General features: G+C 39.2%; 1 protein-coding gene across 9 annotated transcripts in view; it reads left to right on the forward strand.

Moving 5' to 3' along the window:
* NECTIN1 (nectin cell adhesion molecule 1) overlaps positions 1 to 21766 on the forward strand; it is a 333749-nt gene that overhangs the window by 39295 nt on the left and 272688 nt on the right. For all 9 annotated transcript variants that reach the window (XM_063436432.1, XM_063436436.1, XM_063436437.1 and 6 more), the window contains exon 2: positions 19484 to 19837. In XM_063436432.1, coding sequence (XP_063292502.1) covers positions 19484 to 19837 — 354 coding nt within the window. The remainder of the gene's footprint in view (positions 1 to 19483; positions 19838 to 21766) is intronic.

The following is a 21766-nucleotide window of genomic DNA, read 5'->3' on the forward strand; positions in this document are numbered from 1 at the left end:
AGCCTGTGCATTTGGTTATAAATTACTGACTAAGCATAATAAAACTAAGCATATAAAAAGTGTCAACATTTTAAAAGTCACACCGTAATTTCTTGTATAAAATGTTAGTAATTTCTCGTTAATGTGCCAAAACCACCATATTTTCCTGGACAACCCTATCAAACATGCACAGGTAGATCTTGATGTTATACATATTAAAGTTGCCTGTCACCTTCTTTGGTGTTTGTATATTTTGCATAGTGACATCACCGCTAGGGTAGCAGTGGCCTGGGAGTGCAGCAGTGCGGCATCCATCAGGAACCCACATCAGTGTTCTACTCTCGCACATGATGTCTATGGAGGATCTTGGAAGATTGTTGGAACTCTGTAGATATTGTCTCACTATGAGTGAAGTCTGTGGAAAGTTACAAAACTTAATGTCAGTAACTGTATTTTTTTATTTATTTTTTTCAAATTAAAGGACCACTCTAGGCACCCAGACCACTTCAGCTTAGCTTTTACCCTTTTTTGTATAAACATAGCAGTTTCAGAGAAACTGCTATGTTTATACTGAGGGTTAATCCAGCCTCCAGAGCCTCTAGTGGCTGTCTCATTGAGTGAGACAGTGAGAGCACGCAAGCGTCCATAGGAAAGCATTATGAATGCTTTCCTATGCGACCTGTTGAATGCGTGCGCGGCTCCTGCCGTGCATGCGCATTCAGCCGATGACGTCGCGAGGAAGAAGAGGAGGAGGAGGAAAGCTCCCCGCCCGGCGCTGGAGAAAGAGGTAAGTTTAACCCCTTCCTCTCCTCAGAGCCCGGCGGGAGTGGGTCCCTGAGGGTGGGGGTACCCTCAGGGCACTCTAGTGCCAGGAAAACGAGTATGTTTTCCTGGCACTAGAGTGGTCCTTTAAGTATTTACCATAAGACACAGTAGTATCTAGTTTGTCTTATGATATCTTTTGACTGTGTTGAATTCCAACTTATTCTTTATGAGAATTTCATAGAGCTTTTTAAAGATTTTGACTTTATGATCTGCTCACAGTTTTTTGGATGGTGACAGAGCTGCTTTAAAAGCAATGTAATCTGATAGATGTCTGCTACTTAGCAAATTAATCTAACATTGTTATTTTTTCTCACATTCAGTTTTTCATAAGAAGCAGCACAACAACTACAGCGCACTGTAGTGGTTATGGTGCCAGAGTCATATGGCTGCATCTGACAGTAATAACTTGCTTCCGTATGAGTTGCTATGGTTAAACAATGATGAAGTTCATACTTTTTTCTACGTGATCATACCAAATTGTAACAGGTGTAGACAGTGTTCGCAATATGAGATCTTCAAGGGAAACTCTCATCCACGAAATACTGTCCAAATCTGGTACGAGTTGGTATGATAATTACATATGATCTTTTAATTTATCAAATGGGAAGTTGTTTGGGAACCCAACATAGAAAGCTAAGTGTTGAACATTTCATAAATGTTTTGACAAATTACCATCAGATGGTGCCTGGGGACTGCTGGCACCATAACAACCAAAGCCCTATGTAGTGGTTATGGTACTTTAAAGGGCCCTCTTAATTAACACAGGGTTTTAAGTCACTCCGCAGTCTTTTACTGAAAGTTAATCATTTGACTTGCCCAATTTAGTCCAAAATAGTTTTGAAACACCACATACATAATTGGAGATAATTCCAACTTTCTCATGCTTAATAGAATGTCAGCTCCCCGGCTCACAGAAAAAGGTTATTCGCAACATGCATGAAAACTGAGCTAAACAAAGTCAACTCTCTAGAGTCCACATCATAGGCCTCAATTTGATCGTTTTGATAAGCTTATCATGTGATTAAATATTTTTGGATACACTTTTCATATGATTTATGATTCCCGTAGATGTTAATGGTGACATTTAAAAAGATTATCCAAAAATATTAAATAATTTTAAAAGCTTATCCAAGAATATTACATTGAGGCCTATATAGTTTCATATGTTTTACCTGTTATATGCAGCAGGAAAGATATTCAGCTTTTGTAAAACTAGAGCTGCCATGATGCTTTGCCAACCTTTAGCCCAGAAAAGCATCCTGGGAGTTTAAGTTCCCTAACAGATGGAGAGGTACATATTGAAAATGCCTGATTTACTTCATGTTGACAATCCCTAACTGATTTTGAAATTAATTCAGTGTTTGTGGCAAATGTAGTGCTAGGTAATTAAAAAAGCACCGTGTTCATTTTCATAGATTATGTGATTTTATTAGTTTTTAATCTGTGTTATTCTTGCAGTGTTTATTTTCAGTTCAACCTTTAGAAAATCTGAAGGCAATTCAAAGAGAAATTAGTTGAACTTGCCAAATATTTTAATCTCTAGAATGTGACTCCCAAAATGCATTTGCCTCATAACCTCGGCATAGCTTCATTTGCACCACACACATTTTCTAAAGTGACTATAGAGTTTCTATAGAATAAAATACAGGAATAATGACAGGGTTACTTACTAAAGTGAGAATTGTCTGGAAATATTTTCGAGTAAGATATATTTCCAGTTTGCCTGTGAATTTTGAATTCACTTTCCTGACAATTCTTACTTTAGTGTGTAACCCTGTGAGTGTGCCTTGCCCACGTGCCTGCTGTGACAATATGTAGATCTACAATAAATTATTACTGGTGCCTGGCAGATTCTCACAAAGGATTGGACTGTTCTACAAAGTATTAATGTTCTAATGCAACTTTGTATTCTCAATTAACAAATTACATACTTTGCTACAAGTTCCACAAGAACTCTGTCAATACAATAGACCTGCATTGATAATGGAACCTCTCCTCGGGGACACTACTTTCCAGTATATTTTGCCTCAAGGTACACTGTGTGTCATCTGTGGAAACAGCAGTAGAACTTGTAAAGAGAGCTATGTGTTATTTACAATGTAGCCATCAACAATGTATATTAACAATTGGACTCATTGTACGCAACGATTCTGAGGTGCAACATCAACCCTGCCAAGGCCACAGAGTGTGTCACAGTTTGGGGGAAAGGGGGGTGATAATGTAATTGTATTATTGTAACAATTTTGTAATTATGCAGTATAACTTTCAGTGGGTTAGTGTCTTGCATTTTAATTGGAAAGTTTATGCTTTCATCCATTTTGATTCCTTGTACTACCTGTGTCGACTTGTCATTATCAGGGTAGGGTAACCACTTCACACAGAATATAGAGATACAGTAGTCGAAATTAAGTAAATAAACAGAGGGAGATACGTATACCGGACCCTAGAATGGACAGGCTAAGCGTGTGCCCTTAATAGGCAAAAATGCAGTGCCAGTTAAAAGCCATTGCCCAGGATGTCAGATGTACTCAAAATACGATGTAACAAGCCGGGGTCAAGGAAACCCAAAATCATTACTATTCAGTACTCTTGGGCTAGAATAAACCATGATAGGACTAAGATCCTTTAAAAAGAGGGGAGTACTGGAATTACTGGATGTCATAACCACTCTGCACCAATTCACACAAAGGAGTGTGGTCTGTGAAGGGTAGATGATGTGTCCCATAATTATAACCTGTCACTCTTTTTTATAATAAACACCTACACCTACTTGGTTCTGTAATACTTAAGGACTTATGTAGGTAGTGTGAGGTTGCCATAGTGGTCTGGAAACCTTGCAACAGTGTGGGAGTGCTGACCATGTTCTGCACATGGAGCATCAAAACACTGTGGGGCCTCTAACTTGGAGGTGTCCAGGCACATGGTGTACACCCTGGTCTGAGCTGCGTGAGATCTGAGACATCGTGGCTGCTCCGCAGCTCCCCCTGAAACATGCATGTGCCGTGTGGTAGACCGAAGATTGTCAGATATGGACTACAACACAAATCCACGGTGCACCTTTATAAAGTGCCTATAGCAATGAGGTAACATTTCAAGCCAACAGAATAATTTTTCAGCTGAAGCGATACCTGTTTGCTGTTGGCTCCTCATGAAGAAGCACCTTTCAAGTGAACATTTGTTCTGGACTCCTTGTAATTTTACATTTTACTACTGTTTTTTTGGGTGGAACCAGAGTCCATGCAACTTTATTTGAGTTAGTGCTACCACTCTATTTACATTTCGGTGTTAGATCCTGCCCAATCTACAAAAATTATTTCTTGATACACAGCTCATATGCATGATGTTTTTACAGTTTATCAATGGACAAACATTAAATATATAACAAGTTCAGAGTCCTCCCTAGCTGTTAAAGTGTTGTTCTTCTCCACAGGTTTAGACTCATCCCAGCCCCTCCCTCATCTCACACAAATTTCCATCCCCTCTCCCCCTCCTCCGCACATGGATGGACAGGTTTCTCTAGACAGGTTTCAACTTGGAGAACTGTAGGAGTCTGTGAGAGAGGAAGAGTCTGTCTGACAAAGCTGGCTGTTTTTTTTGCCAGATTAAGATATGACACACGGGGCACGTAAATATATAAGTCTGTCTTGGCATGTACATAGTAGGTAAAAAAATTAACAATACATTTCAGAATGTTTTATAACTTGAGGGCAGCAAACAAAACCCCTTTTAAAAAAATAAAAACGGTTGTGCAATAAATGAACAGATGGATTGTAATAGAGAAGCACTGAGATATTTTGTGAATAGTGTTGTATATTGGGCATTTTTTCAGAACAAAGTTTGTACCTAGGGTGTGGTGTTGAAATACCAATTTTGTCTGATGTCAGAATGTTGATACAAAAAAAACAAAGAATTTGGGCATAGCCTCCAAAACCACGTCCTGTGAATTGGGATGGCAGTGGTCGGGGTAAAAGTCAGTAAATTGAATTGGATCACTGATGCTAACCAAAAGGTCCTGACCACCTAGAATGGGGGCGAGCCCGTATAAATTAATGCCAATCACTGCCGATCATGCAAGGAGCACTGTTTCACTGATGATGGGACGGGACCCTAAAATTACAACTGTGCTGCCGAAATTAAGGTCGATTCAAAGGCCTTTTTGGGGATGCCAGTGAAAATCAAGGACAGTCTGTATATATGATTGGCAGTGTACAGCTTTCCTCAGCAAACTTCAATCACACTGTCGTAGGGTTGAGAGGACCCTTTTTTGAATTCAAAATGTCTGCCTCATCAAACATTATCAACATGAAATCAGTGTCAGCTTCTATGAGAATGACAAGACGTATATAATTGAGTGTTTTTACATAGAATTAACAACATACTAATTGGAGAGTTTCATTTTCTGGCTTGTTCTTTTTTTCAATGACATTTTGAGGTTTTTACTTAAGGCTGATATCTGGCACTTAGTAAGATTTGAGAGTTGTGCTGCCAATTTGATCCACTTTTGACATTTCTTATAAGATTGTTAATGAAATATTCCCAAGAAGGATTAGCAATAACAAAACAGCAGGTTATTTATTTATGGATGGCTTGTACATTTCAAAGACTGTGATATACTAGAACATGAAAGGACTACAGCCTAAAAGGTGATAAACGTAAAATTAAAGGATTGTAGATTGGAATTAACTCAAGGGAGAGGTTCTAGATATCAAAAGGGTACAGATCAAACACGTTTGATATACATAGTAGTTATGAAAAGTGATTTATGAACATATCAAGAGCATAGGTAAACTTGTCATTCTTACACCGTATGTCTTTGTAACCTTTGTCTTTTCATTGCTTTTACGGCATGTTGATTATTGCCAAAATTGTGACCATTGTCTAAACAGTGATTTCTATTTAATACCCAGCTTTCCAATTTTGACCTCCTATGAAGGTCCTCTGTATTTACTGCCTTTCTGATAATGTATGGTTGTATACATAAGGGAAATTAGAGGCTCTGTGGTAATTGTGTGTGGAACAGAGATGGGGTCAAGATATTGTTGATGGATTGTTACTCAGAAATGTGCACGTCTGAGGTGGTATTCATATGCTTCTTAATCTGTAATTCATTTAATTTTTCTTATGCAAGCTCATGATTTAGACACAAGCAAAACAGCCAATATTCCACACTGAGAATTATAGCTGTCCCTTTGTTGTGCATTCTAGAAGACTGATTCTATCAGAGATTAATGCTAGACCTGTTCATTAGTCTTCTAACAAATGCATATTTGGACAAATTCTGGGTAATTTGTTCATATGAATCAGTTAAATGACAAAACAAAAAGGAAAAATAAATTGATTAAAGGACAGACTTCATCAGTGCAACTAGTTAATCATTTGTCATGATTTTATTTACTAGCAGGAAGCTCTGAGATAATTTTATCGTTACAAAATACACAGTAGAAGTCTCATAGCAGACATGAGAGTTGTTTGAACTACCAATTGGTTTATTTACATCCGCCCCATTTTATTTTTCCATACCTTATAGATACTGTACAATTTCAATAGAAAACTTCAATAAAGTTTAAATAAAAAAAAAATTTAAAAAAAGACACAGCAGATAGCATCCATGGTGATGGCATTCCCATGCCAAAACTCTGGCTGCTGCATGGAGCATTAACATTTAAAATTTAACTCATAATTCCATAGAAGATTAGGGGTTATATATTATTTATAGGGACACTATAGGCACAAATATCACTTCATCTCATTGAAGTGGTCTGGGTGCAGTTTCCCTGTCCCTAGATAAACTATAATTATATTGCAGGGTTAACTTCTAAGACACTGGAGGCTCTTCCTGGTGCATCATGGAGTTTAACACCGTGAAACGACGCTTGACATCCTTACACTAAGCATGAGGATATCCAGCATCTTAAAAAGCGTGCATACCCCTTGCCACGCATGGGCATTAGGTCCCTTCATCGCCGTGATTTTGGAGTAGGAGACAGAGCCAGTGCTGAAAGACCTTGGCGCTGGAAAGAGTTAAGTGTTAAAAGGGTTTTAACCTAGGACACATTTTTTTTTTTTTAGGTTTTACTTTTTAATTTGTGACAAATGGCATTTGGCAAACTGACTTACATCTAGGGAAAAACTTAATTATTAAAGGTACTCATGCAACAATTTTCTCATCATATGATTAGTATATCAGCAAGTTAAAAAAAAAAAAGCAAAAGAAAAATAAAGAAGATTTTTATGTCCCATTCACAGCCAGAACCCAAGCCAAATTCAACAGTTTGAATTTGAAAACGTAATCTATCCATTCAACGTATTTTTACAAAGAGTTTGGCACATTTATGTTATAAAAATAAATGCACATATAACAGGAGGAAACCGTACTCTAAAATCACATAAGGTTCCAATGTAAACATTAACTATTTATTTAATGCAAAAGTGCTGAATGATGTTAATGGACTTGGCATGTCTGTCAGACAGTTCACCTCAGTGGGTTCTACATCAAATTAGTCTAAATTCTGAATGCAAGCAATATCTATAGACACAACATGCATTGTTTTCCCTAAATCCAACTTACTGTTAAAACTCTATATTTTAACAATGTATCTAATGGCGCAGTGAGTGAAAAATAAAAAAAATTGCAATTTTTTTTCTTTCTTCTACCTATGGGAACAGATACGACACAGATCAAGTAAAACTAGTTTCTAAATGTTCCCATTGTGGGTCAGTATCATGTGTGTTTGTCCACAAGTTCTCTCATGTCTGTGTGGGTTTTTTTTTTTAACAGGAAATATTTGTTTTATCTGCTGATCTTGGGTAAATCTACAAGTTTCGTCAATAGAAATACACCATATGTTTAAAACTTACAAGCAATGAAAGTCATAAGTTTTAAAATTATATTTGAAGTCACTACCTCGGCCCAAACATATTTTCCATTTGAAAAATATCAGTTTTATTGTAGGGTTTGCTTGCTGCAACACGCCTAATATAATCAGATGACCAAGTAAGCCTTACAATCTTTCCTGTACTAATAAGTAAAAAAAAGAAGTCTGGGAATTAGGACTTTTGTAACATTTATTTTAATGGATATTAAATTAAGTAAATTTTGCAGCTGAAGAATGGACCTTCGAGCTAATGCCATGATCTTAATGTGGATTCCTGAACATAAAAGACCTCCAGTTTATTATATGTCACTTATCCCATTAAGCGGTGTTGCCCCATCCATGCTCAGAGACAGTTTAAACGTAAATCAAACATGTGGGTAGCCGCTTGTGGCCAGGGTTTTGACAGGGATACTGGAACCATGAAGTTGTTTGGACCCATTAACCATCCCTATGTGAAGAATGAATGGGGGGGGGGGAGGGGGGGGGGGGGGGGGAAGGACTGACAAGCTGCATAGGGCCCGTGGGAAAAAAATTGGCATTTAAGTAATATGTGCCAGGATGTGAACAAGGCAAATTGCCCAACCTCATCCTCATCCTGAGTTCCTGTTTTAAGAAAGCATAGTGCAGCAAATTTCATCATGTGTGTACGTGAAGTTCTCAGGACGCGTTGTAACCCGCCCAGCAGCCCATCCCATACTTTACAAGCGTTCCCTTACTCGGGCCTTCAGGCACCAGTCTGTTTATTTTGCCATTTTACCCCCACCTCTTCTTTTAGGAAAGCGAGGGTTTAGATTTGAAATTATGTATGTGTGTCCCCCCCACCCCCCACTCCCCTCAATAAAGAGGCTATGGGTGACGCTTTGGATTATGACTCATTTCAGCTGTATGCATGCTTACTCACATCAGATGGATCTTTTAGAATCAAAGGTGTATGTACCCTCCCAGGGATAGCAGAGGTGTTTTTATTGTATCTATTTTTTATTATTATTGTTATTAAAATGAGTAATATATGAGAAACAGACTGAAAAAAAAATAGTTTCCCAGATTTTGTAGAAGTTAATATTTTCTCAAGATGAACACAGACAGGGTTACTTTTTAAAGTAAGAATTCAGAGTATATTTAAAGTGATTATAAAATCTTTCCTGTTCAGCTATTTTGACCTAAAATATGAAATCACTTTGAATTTCTCACTTTAGTAAATAAACCCTAGAGTTTGACAAACAATTGTAGCATTTATTACAATACATATAACAGGCTCTATTCTCTATATATCTTATCCTTATAGATATTTAATAATAAGCTTTGTATGTTAAAATAGGAATATTGTTTATATGCAAATAGTGTTACTTTTAAAGAACAGTTTTGGGAGCAAAAAAAATACCCTTTGGGTATTGGCCTGTTGAGTTTGAGTTATGAATTAAGATAGATATATGCAAAAGGTGAACAGCACAAAAAAGTAAAAATAACAATGTACCATAAATGGTATGAATACAATAAAAAGAAGTGTATACCCTTTTAGAATTCCTGGATATTTCCTAGGAAGAATCAGACATAACATCTCATAGGGCGATACAACTAGTAAAAACAGTGAATATATGTATAAAAACACTGTAGAAATCACACTCTCATTTCCCAGAGCCTGTATGTACTACTGGCTCAGGTAAGTATGCTTTGAGTGTGATACGTAAGAGGACCTCCCACAATCTTGCAGGATTTCTGGTGATAGGAGCTTTCACCCTCAGGATAGAATATCAGAGAGAGGCACCAATAGTAAGATAAAAGGTAAAATGTTATTACAAACTAAATATAGAAATCTTACATGTAGTGTGGTGCCATAGAATGAACACTGGTAAAGCACGACGTGTTTCAACCCACACTGGGTCTTCCTCAGGTGTCACTGGCAAAGGCATCTTTATATATGAGTATAAGTATATTACTTTATTGATATGTTATCAGTTAAGTAATATACTTGTATTTATTTATAAAGATGCCTTTGCTGGTAAAGCACAACGTGTTTCAACCCACACTGGGTCTTCCTCAGGTATCCAAAGGCATCTTTATATATGAATACACGTATATTAACTAATTGATATGCTTGTGGCTCATGATTTCAGTGCTCTCTAGGCATTGAGTGGCCCAGTATTATAGATCGTAAAAAACTTGAATTTTGTACAGGACAAAAAATGGCCATTTATTGGTACTTGCTCGAACATTTCCCCATACGTTTTTGCTTTATCTGTGACACTTGCCAAAACATTTCAAGAGTTGCCACTGTCTCCGACAGGGCAGATCTCTAACCGATCCGTTACACTGGGAGAGAATAGTAGCTGTGACAGGAAAGAAAGGGGCATGTTGATCTGGCTCCCACCCACCAGACCCCTCCTGTCCTCGCATTCTACTAACAAAAGTTGGTACGTGTACTTTAGCTGTTAGAAAATCATAATATGTTTGTGTTAAATAAATGTAACGCAGTTCAGCTGTTAGTGCACTTTAATAGATTTATATGTAAACAAAACGTATGTTAAAAGACTAACAGATATTTAGTACAAAGCAGTCGAAACCCTTAAAACTATGGCTACTTATATCTTAAAACACCTCACTCCTCCTGCACAACTAGTACAACTAGCACAACAAGACAGAACAGAAGGATTTCAAAATCCAGATGCTGGTAAATATTAAAGGGTAATGTTTTATGGCCAGTGTGTTGGTCAGTGTTTTTGTGACCCCTAAATGCATACATTTATGGGACATATTTCTGACAAGTTATGGATACATTATATACAAACTTTATCACGCATTTATTGCATTAAAAATTAAAAATACATTGTTAACGGTATGATCTGTTTGTCTGTCTTGCTACATAGAACACGTTAAGAAACTGCGTCGTAAAATAAATGTTGGTGTGTTTTTTTAGCAATTAGTGCAATGATCTGGAAAACTTTGATGTAAAATAGGAGAGGAATCAAATATACTGTTTGATAGCTTAGTGTGGGGACTCACGTTGGGAAATGGAATATGCTCCGGTTGTCAACAATTTGTGGTTTGCTTTTTTCAGTCATCAATATTTGTGTGACTGCATCTTCTGTCATCATTTTATCCAGCCATCCATGACAGTACTGTGAAAGCTGGTGTCAAGAACATTCATGTCAACATGTCATAGTCTCCATGGACTGTGTTAAATATTGAATGTAGTTGTTGCTTATAAATATTTTGAGCAGTAAACGTGCAATCTCTATATATTAGTTATTGCTACTTAGAGAACAGAATGTCATACAATGACAGAAAACTACTTCAGATACATGACATTCAAACATCTCCATAATTGTGTGTAAAGATTAATTATTGGTACAGTGCTAAAGTAAATAATTCTGCAGGGACATTCCATTTTAATCCCGTTTTATTGATCAAGTTTAATCCCTCTTTTTTGTTTTTATATAAAAAAAAAAAAAAAAGCCCATCATGTTAATAAAGACATTTATGTATATCGAATGTGAATCTGGAGCCGGGCTCTTTTGTTGGAGCTTTCAGTGTTGTGGCTTCCAAACCTGTAATAAATGTAAAAGCATCTCTTAAAATATTCACACACCATGTAGCCGACCAATTACTGTGTAAGATAGAACTGTGAATTACTATTATTATAACAGTAGATTTGTGTCATTACTTATAATGTCCACCTAGGCTGTGGTTGAAATGAGTAGGGTTCTTCAAAGCCTCCTGCAACTTGGGAACAGTCACAAGACCACTCTCTAAAATGTTATTGATTTCAGACCTTTGCCATGTAATCATTTTGCCCATGGGCAAAATGATAATGCCATTGTGATGAGCTTTATAAGCTTACATGAATGAAATCTGGCACCCTATAATGAGAGGACCACACTTTAGAAAAAGGTTGTCCCATGTCAACGTCAGGTTGTCAGTTACATATGTCTGTTTCATTACTATACATCATTATTATTATTATTGTAATAACACATTATGAGAATCTTGCTCATAAGTTTACAATCTAAAGGACATTACAATATATATAGCATAAAAAAGGGTGGGCAAAATGATTAGTACAAAATGTTAAGGACCTTAGAAATGTGTTGGCTGTATATTGCAGATAGTATGGGAGTGCTCAGAAAAGAAACAAGAGAGACCTCCTTAAAGAAATTACCCTTTAAGGGGTCTTTTCATCTTGACGAATGTGGTAGATTATGGAAGGTTATACTATATAGAAGTTACAGAAGTAAGAGTCGGTTTAGGAATGGTTTTGTAGGATGAAGGGGAATGTCTAGTAAGAGATGTGGAATACTTGAGAGGGATTCAAGTTACTTAAATATTTAGGTTATTACTATGCAAGAGGGTGCAAAGTCATAGATAGTTTAGCATTTTTATTCTTAATTTTAAGAGGAGTCGGTGAAAGGCTTTGCAAAGTGAAGTAACAGAATGGGAACTATGTAAATTGCAGCATTTTGATAGGACTGGAGGTGAATCAGTATTATTTTAGAAAGCTGCGGTAGAAGAAGTAAATACATTGTTTGTTTTTTTAAGTAGGTTAAGGGTATATATAGTTTAAATGAGGTGAGCAGACACAAAGAAATGATACATGGAATAATGCTGGCTTCAGATAACATACAACAGAAAACGACATTCGGTGATACTACTTATAGGTGTGTACAGACGCTTGCTAACACCTGTTCTTTGTGTTCGCTTGTGGGCAGCTATTGTTTGCCCTTTTAATACGTAGCGGCTCACACCTCAACACCTGCCGAGATCTTAATAGTGACCTACTGGCAACCATTCACCCTCATCCTTCTGCGTGAGCACCTTTAAAACTGGGTTGGTCAACCTGTGCTGTATCATCTGTTATGCGGCTGATCGTGATGGGAATAAAGCATTCACAACAGATGGGGGATGGATATTTTATGTCTATGGGATTTTTTGTTTTTTTTCGTCTGAAAAATTTGCATTTACTGATATATCATCACTCCCTGCCTGACCTTACACTAACAATCAGTTTGCTTCCAAGCTTTTTTTTTTTTTTTTGCTGTTCTCTGTCTTTTTTCTCTCTGATGCCTTATTAACTCTCCCACCCCTCCCTCAACCCTCACTTTTGTCTTCAGAAGCAAAACTGGATTTTCCAGTTGACGCTTGTTTAACAATATTTAAAATATAAATAAAACTGAATAATTGTCTTGTGTGATCTGTAAACACAGAATCCTGAAACACCCAAGGCCCTATTCCAATTAAAATATATGGATTGTTCTTTTCGATCAGTCAAATCTCATTACCCCACCTTCTGTCTCTTGTTATTTTTCTCTACATGAGCATTTGCATTTTTTATTCACTAACGTGTGGACTTTCAGGAATTGGGATATTATTTGCCAGCTAGTTTTCATTTTTAGCTATTTTGACCTGAAATTTGAGATTCACTTAGAATTCAATTGGATTTTATAAAACCCTGTGAAATCTTAACTTTATTGCAGGTTAAGTCATTTTAGCACAATCTGCACATTGCAAGAATTAACCTGTCTACTTTTTTAATACTCTCTAGCAGAACTGTTAGTTATTAGGGGTGTGTGTGGGGGTTCTCTTGTGGTGATCTAGTTTATCTCTTTTTCGTACTGAGATCATATATCATCCATACGAGCATATTTATATGCCAGTATGTTTGCTGCCTGGATAGTCATTTGGTGTCACTAGGGCTCAGTTCTGTGAATATTGGCTGCTCAGAGTCCTGTGGGGTGACTGTCATATGTGTGTGGTGGAGACTGAGTGTTGTGTGTGAGATTGTATGTGTTGTGTGTGTCTCAAGGCTTAGTATTGTGTACTTAGTGTTGAGTGTGTGACAGAGGTTGAAAGCTGTATGTGGAGGAGAGGCTGTGTGTACTAGTTGAGTGTTGTGTTTATGGTGGATGAATTTTGTGTTTGGAGAAGAGTGAATTATGTGTGTGTGGAGGGTAATCTGAGTGTGGCTGAAGGTGTGTTGGAGAGACTGTGATGTGTAGTGTCCGAGTATTGTGTTTGTAAAGGAAGGCGGTTGAGTGTGCATGGGGAAGCCTATCCACGCATATATTTTCTTTTATTTTTTATTTTCTCCAGCATACTTTTTGGAAAGAAGGGGCATAATCCCTGCTGGTAAATGAAGAGCACTCTGGGAAGCAGGATCCCTGCTGATCTGGTGGGAGCGTGTTGTGGACCTCTCTGGTGCAAGTCATTATACCACCTCCCTCATAGCACTGATGTGCAGCCAATGATTCAGAAAAATAGAGGGTATTTTTTTGCAGACTAATTTACAAAATATCATCTCCCCTTCTTGCATAAGAGTGGTTTGGTGGTTCTGTGTAAAGAAGTTTGAATATCCAGAGTCCAAACCCTGTGTATTTCTTCTTTTGAAGGTGGAGAGAAGTAGAATAAAACCTTAATAACTCCTTGACCTACTGAACAATTGTCTAGACCAGTGGCTTCTAAACTAGTCCTCGTATACTCTCAACAGGCAGGATACTTTGAGAAACAGACATCAGACAAGCCCCCAGAAGTGGTGCACTGATAACTCAGGGATTAAAATTCTAAATTTGCTATAATTAAAATGCAAATCCACTGTGTGAGAGCCCAACTATATCAGGCAAATAAGAAGGGGCAATAAGAAAAAGATAGTTGTTTCACACAGGATATGGTGGCTATTAATAAGGAGTAGCATTAAAGTAAAATGGCAGTAAAATGGTGCTGCTTGTGAATAATCACATATTATGTAAAAACAAGGAGAACGTTACCTGCGCTCTTACCCAAATCCCTATGTACATTTAAACAAAATGGAGGCTCTTTAGTTTCATTCCAATGGCATAGACGTGGCAGGTGAGCTTATATTCAAATGGCCATTGGAATGAAACTAAAGAGCCTCCATTTTGTTTAATTGTACATAGGGATTTGGGCCAGAACCAGGTAACATTCTCTTTGTTTTTACTATGTATTGTGAGCTGTTAGATACTAAGCCACTGCTGCTGTAAGTGCGGTGCTTTATTTTGTGTTAGTATATAACCACATATTATGGCCTAGGTCAACAAGGTCTAGGCCTAGGGCAGCAGGAGCAAGGGGTGACAGGATTTTTGATTTATTTTAAACAGATGGCTACCTCTTCTAGCAAGCTAGTTAGACCTCACATCACCAACGGAGGCAGTGGGTGCAGAGTAATATGCAAACAAAACACTGCCTATCTAACTGTGCCGCCTGCATAGGGAGAATCAGGAAGGAGTGCCTGCTTCTCCACCACTAGACACCAGGATCTGCTGTATCTCTGGGCTTTTCTCCTTAACTGAGGTGCTGACAAAGGGATGTTGAAGAATGTAAAAGGGGGAAGTTTAATCACTAAAAATATGTATATTCAATTGTAACTGTGTTAATACGGATGACTGTATGTGTCTGTTGATATATTTAACCATGTGTATGCTTGTGTGTGTCTGTTTGTATATGACTGAGTGTCTGTGTCTGTTTGTACATGCGTCTATGTACATGTGAGTCTGTGTGTGTGTGTCTGTATGTGTGGGTATATGTAAGTGACTGTTGTATGCTTGTGTGTTTTTGTGTCTTTATGTTTTTATGTATGTATGTATGTGAGTATGTACCTATTATTATTATTATTATTATTATTATTATTATTGCCATTTAATAAGCGCCACCATATTCCATAGCACTTTACAATATTATGAGAGGGGGGATTTAACTATAAATAGAACAATTACAAGAAAACTTACAGGAACGATAGGTTGACGAGGACCCTGCTCAAACGAGCTTACAGTCTATAGGAGGTGGGTTATAAAATACATTAGGACAGGAAATAGCAATCAAATAAGGTGGGAGTGAAGCAGAGCTGGAGGAGAGAGTAAAGGGCTGCCATATAGGAGAGAGCAAGAGACAGGTATGTGAGGTTCTATGTATGTTTGTGTGTATGTATGTAAGTGACTATGTATGGATAGAAGTGACTGTGTATGCAAGTGATTGTGCGTATGTATGTGTGTCTTTCTATGTATGTGACTATTTGCATGCAAGTGATTGTGCGTATGTATGTGTGTCTTTCTATGTATGTGTGTATGTATGTGACTATTTGCATAATTGTGTGTTTGTATGTTTTGACTGTGCCTGTGTGCTATTTCATGTCTGTGTATGCATATGATTATGTGTATGTATGTGCCTGTGTCTATGTTTGTATGTGACTGTGTGTTAACATTCGTGTAGGGAGGGGATGTACATGCACATGAGTGTGATATATTTCTTAAATGACCACGAATATTATACATCACAGGAATTGCACACTGGCCTCTATGCCATCCACCCATGTCCTTATTCCTATTTCATATTTTCTAGTGTTGTTTAATATGTATTAGCTGGCTGTGGAATGATTTCCGAATTATTCCCAGTAACTGACATCTAAGCACTAAATACCGTATTTATCGGCGTATAACACGCACCGGCGTATAACACGCACCTCATTTTTAGAAAGAAATTCCAGGAAATTTCCCCCCCCCATAGTATTCCCCCCTCATCCTATAGTGTTCCCCCCCTCCCATAGTATTCTCCCCCCCTCCCCTCCCATAGTATTCTCCCCCTCCCCTCCCATAGTATTCTCCCCCCCTCCCCTCCCATAGTATTCTCCCCCCCTCCCCTCCCATAGTATTCTCCCCCCCTCCCATAGTATTCTCCCCCCCTCCCCTCCCATAGTATTCTCCCCCCCTCCCCTCCCATAGTATTTTCCCCCTCCCCTCCCATAGTATTTCCCCCCTCCCCTCCCATAGTATTCTCCCCCTCCCCTCCCATTCTCCCCCCCCATAGTATTCTCCCCCCTCCCCTCCCATAGTGTACTCCCCCCCTCCCCTCCCCTCCCATAGTGTACTTCCCCCCCCTCCCCTCCCATAGTGTACTTCCCCCTCCCCTCCCCTCCCATAGTGTACTTCCCCCCCTCCCCTCCCATAGTGTACTTCCCCCCCTCCCCTCCCATAGTGTACTTCCCCCCCCTCCCCTCCACTCCCCTCCCATAGTGTACTTCCCCCCCTCCCCCCCTCCCATAGTGTACTTCCCCCCCCTCCCCTCCCATAGTGTACTTCCCCCCCTCCCCTCCCATAGTGTACTCCCCCCACCCCCTCCCATAGTGCACTTCCCCCCCCTCCCCTCCCATAGTGTACTTCCCCCCCTCCCCTCCCATAGTGTACTTCCCCCCCCCTCTCCCCTCCCATAGTGTACTTCCCCTCCCATAATTACTTACCTGTCCTGAAGCGTGGGCTGGCTTCACAGCTTGCACCGCGGTACAGGAACTTTAATTTCATGTTCCGGTTTCTGGCGGGACTGAAAGGAAGTGTGCACACTATTGTATTCAGCAGTATCTGTGTGTGTATTCAGCAGTGTGTGTGTATGTGTGTGTATTCAGCAGTCTGTATGTGTGTGTATTTAGCAGTGTGTGTATAGTTAGCAGTCTCTGTGCGTCTATTCAGCAGTGTGTGTATATATTCAGCAGCCTGTGTGTATTTAGCCGTATCTGTGTGTGTATTCAGCAGTCTGTATGTGTGTGTGTTTCAGAAGCCTGTGTGCATTAAGCAGTCTTTCTGTGTGTATATTCAGCAGTCTATGTGTGTGTACTCCGAAGACTGTTTGTGTGTGCACTCAGCAGTCTGTTTCTGTGCGCACTCCGCAGTCAGTGTGTACATGTATTCAGCAATCTGTGTGTATGTATTGCATTTGCTGAAGGTACCAATACATATAAGCTTAGTTTTATAGATAATTTAAATTTTTATTCAGTTGTTGTGTAGGCAGGGCCCCAGTGCACTGCTTTGCCTGGGGCCCATAATGCTGTTAAGATGGCATTGTGTGTAGCTCCTCCCCTGCTGCGCCGAGTAGCGTAACGACGTAAACACTAGACGTCTTGCATCACGCGGCTGGGGTCACGGGGCGTGTCAAGTATAAATTTGATGAAATGCACTCGTGAAAGTAAGTGTCCCTGAATGGCAGTTAGAAAATGTGGTCACCCTTCAAATGTGCCTTTAATTGACGTCATGGATCCATTGTCCTCTATATTAGCTGAAACACAAAGCCTCAAAGAGACACTATAGTCACCAGTACCACTGCAGCTTAACGTAGTGTATAGAGATAATGCTTCCCATAGAGATGCATTAACTCAAAAGAGATGTGTTAAATAAATGCATCTCTATAAGAAGATGCTGATTGAGTCAGTGTGACAATTTGATTATGATGCCCACTAGCCTCACAATGCTTCCCTACGGATTGCCTGAGATCATTAGGATTGATTTGTTTATAGGTCTAACAGTCAAGAGACCACGGCCTATTTCATCTCTCTCTCTCTTCTGGGCTAACATTCCTACATTAAAAGCTCAGTGCCTCTGTCAATCTATCCCCCCCTAGTCCAGTATTCCAATTTTTGAACATTTCAAATCATTGAGTGTGCACTGATGTACTACAAAGATCATCAGAAATAATATTGACAATAAAATGTGCTTAGGTTGCAGGAAAGTATTTATATGTTAATTTGAGTAAACAAAAAAGCCTTTGTTCGTGTTTTAAATTACCTGTTAAGTTACTGCATTAGCTATCCATTAGCGTACCTAGGAATTGGACCAGACTGTATGCTTTCAGATTTTCACACCCAGTAGCCTCGGGCTCCTTACAAATGCAACAAAAAGACCACATAATTATGTTGTGTGTCAAGCCTCATGGACAGACCACACCCGTAGAATCTCAAGTAATGATAACAGGTCACAAAATCACCTTGAAATTCTCTTCAATGTCCCACATGGCACAGTCACTTCACCTAAAACAAATTAAAGGGTACACCAAATACAGTGATTTGAAGTTGTCATGGAATTTGGAGTCTGTATGCAAGAAATGCTGAACGCACAGAGATGGTATAGTTTGCAGCCTAAAGTGCATAATATTGACAGATGACCATTAGAGGCAAGGCTCCCCTTGTGCTGACCAATTCCTCCCCTCAGCCTGTCCTCTCAAACGTGCCTCCCCCTGCATTGAAAAACATTGTTTTTGGCTAAAGTAACCCTTTAATTCCTATTTGGCCCTGCCCGTGTGACACTGGTGTCTGTAGCTATAATGCTTTTTCACACAGAATAATGTGATCATTAACAGTACATTCTCAGTAAAATTGTACTGCCAATATAGTGAGCGAAAAAAACATAATGGTCCATATGTGATGTTACTATATATTTAGACAATATTGACAACAGTGATTTGTTCACTTATGTTGTTTCTTATTTTGGTTTCACATGCTTTTCTATTGGTTTAGTATTAAAGATTTTTTTATTTCAGATCTCAATATATAATATGAATGTGTTAAGTGTAAGTGATGAGTCAGTAACTGAACCTTTTATAGAGTTTCCATTAATATAGTTGTCAATTGTATGCTATTTTTACTAGGATAATCCTATTTTTTGATCCTGCCCGACAAAAAAGGTTCCTGGGATCTGTCACAGTGTCAAAAATCCAGCGCCAGTAGTTACATTTTTTTTGATTAATATTGATAAAAAAAATAATATCAATTGCAAACGTACCTACCGGATTGATTTTAGCCTTATATTTTCACTTCATAAAATGGCCTTGGTGGGAACATAGGGACATGAACACACTAATGCCAGTGACAGAATTAATGTCACTGGCCCCACCTCTGACCACCTGCTTCTATCCCTGATTTAAACTTGCAAAATATGGCATGTATGCTATATCCAATGTTGGCTAGATCGTCACTGTTCTATTTGCCTTATCTCATGGCTTGTATTGTAATTAACAATTTTTTTTTCTTTTTCTTTTAGGTGTTCATTCGCAAACAGTGCTGGTAAATGACACTATTTCAGGATACGTTGGCACTTTTATTGTCCTTCACTGCAGTTTTATCATCAGTCCAGTACCGACTGTAAAGATCACTCAGGTCACGTGGCAAAAATCTACTAATGGATCCAAACACAACGTGGCTATCTATAACCCCGCCATGGGGGTATCCATCCTATCACCATACAAAGGTCGGATTGAATTCCTTAACCCATCAGCTCGGGATGGTACTATCAAGATAAACAATTTGCAACTAGAAGATCAGGGAGCATACATCTGTGAATTTGCAACATTCCCTATGGGAAACAAGGAGAGTCAGCTGAACCTTACTGTGCTAGGTAAGAAAATGCCCTCTAAGTTGATAAATATCGTCCACCTAATATGCATAATCACACAAGAGATGTGTGTAGAATGCTTGATGAATTCTTGCCATATTTGCAATACAAAAACACATTTTTTTCCAAAAACTAAATCTGTTAAGGATAGTCAGATGCTTTTGTAACATTTGGAAAATAATGAGCATATGTCAAGAAACTGGCATGTTCCAATAATGTGCCTAGTAATTTAATGAAAAATAAAATGTTAAAGACAAGACATGACAAAAAAAAAAAACACACCAAAGAACGTGTTTGAAATAACAGTAAAACCTCCGGGCTAGTGTTTTTTTTGTTTTGTTTAGGTTATGCAGCATTAAATACACCATAAGGTTTTGTTTTGCTTTGCTGGTGGGATGAAACTGCCGTCTGACAGAGGCTTCCTTCCCTATTGGTCTGCTGGACGGGCAATTTGACAGATGAGTGTTTGTTCAAAACACTTCTCAATGCAGTGTACTTCCCTAGAATGCACTGCCATGCATGAGATTCTACTGCATTATCAGCAATAAGTTATGCACTAACAGTTTCCAATTTAAAACATGAGCCATTTCCAGAATAGCATGTCGGGTACTTGTTACGAAATGGTATGAGCTCAAGATACAGTAAATGTATAAATAAATGACCACTCATCTGTCAGTGATTTTGAGATAAAACATTTTAAAATGTGTTTAACATTGGTAAAACAACTTGCAATGTTTAAAGGAACACTATAGGAATACAAATATGTATACTTAATGCTATAGTGTCATGCTAACTATCTACACGCCCCTCCATGTGAGGTTTAGGAAGGTGAATAATACTTACTTTTCAGTTGTCACAGTGCTGTTCTTATCACTGTTGGTCCTGCCTCTTTAACGAGTTCATCAGTGTTGATGATCTCAGGCAATCCAATGGTTCCCTTAATAAATATTTGGAGGCTGAACAGAACCTGATCACATTGCATTATTATTGAAGGGATTTTTAATCTATTGCTTTTATCTCAAGTTTCTCCTCAGGTTGTAATTGAATGGGTAAGATTATAAGGATACAATCCTAATCTCCACTTTCCAAAAAATATATACCGTATTTATCGGCGTATAACACGCACCGGCGTATAACACGCACCTCATTTTTAGAAAGAAATTCCAGGAAATTTCCCCCCTCATCCCATAGTATTCCCCCCCCCTCATCCCATAGTATTCCCCCCTCAACCCATAGTATTCTCCCCCCCTCCCCTCCCATAGTATTCTCCCCCCCTCCCCTCCCATAGCATTCTCCCCCTCCCCTCCCATAGTATTCTCCCCCTCCCCTCCCATAGTATTCTCCCCCCCATAGTATTTTCCCCCCCTCCCCTCCCATAGTGTACTTCCCCCCCTCCCCTCCCCCCATAGTGTACTTCCCCCCCTCCCCTCCCCCCATAGTGTACTTCCCCCCCTCCCCTCCCATAGTGTACTTCCCCCTCCCCCCCTCCCCTCCCATAGTGTACTTCCCCTCCCCTCCCATAGTGTATTTCCCCCTCCCCTCCCCTCCCCTCCCATAGTGTACTTCCCCCTCCCCTCCCCTTCCCTCCCATAGTGTACTTCCCCCCCTCCCCTCCCATAGTGTACTTCCCCCCCCCTCCCCTCCCATAGTGTACTCCCCCCCCTCCCCTCCCATAGTGTACTTCCCCCTCCCATAGTGTACTTCCCCCTCCCATAGTGTACTTCCCCCTCCCATAATTACTTACCTGTCCTGAAGCGTGGGCCGGCTTCACAGCTTGCACCGCGGTACAGGAACTTTAATTTCATGTTCCGGTTTCCGGCGGGACTGAAAGGAAGTGTGCACACTATTGCGCACACTTCCTTTCAGTCCCTCCGGAAACCGGAACATGAAATTAAAGTTCCTGTACCGCGGTGCAAGCTGTGAAGCCGGCCC

Source organism: Pelobates fuscus, chromosome 11 (assembly GCF_036172605.1).
Source record: "Pelobates fuscus isolate aPelFus1 chromosome 11, aPelFus1.pri, whole genome shotgun sequence".
In the NCBI taxonomy this organism is placed as follows: domain Eukaryota; kingdom Metazoa; phylum Chordata; class Amphibia; order Anura; family Pelobatidae; genus Pelobates; species Pelobates fuscus.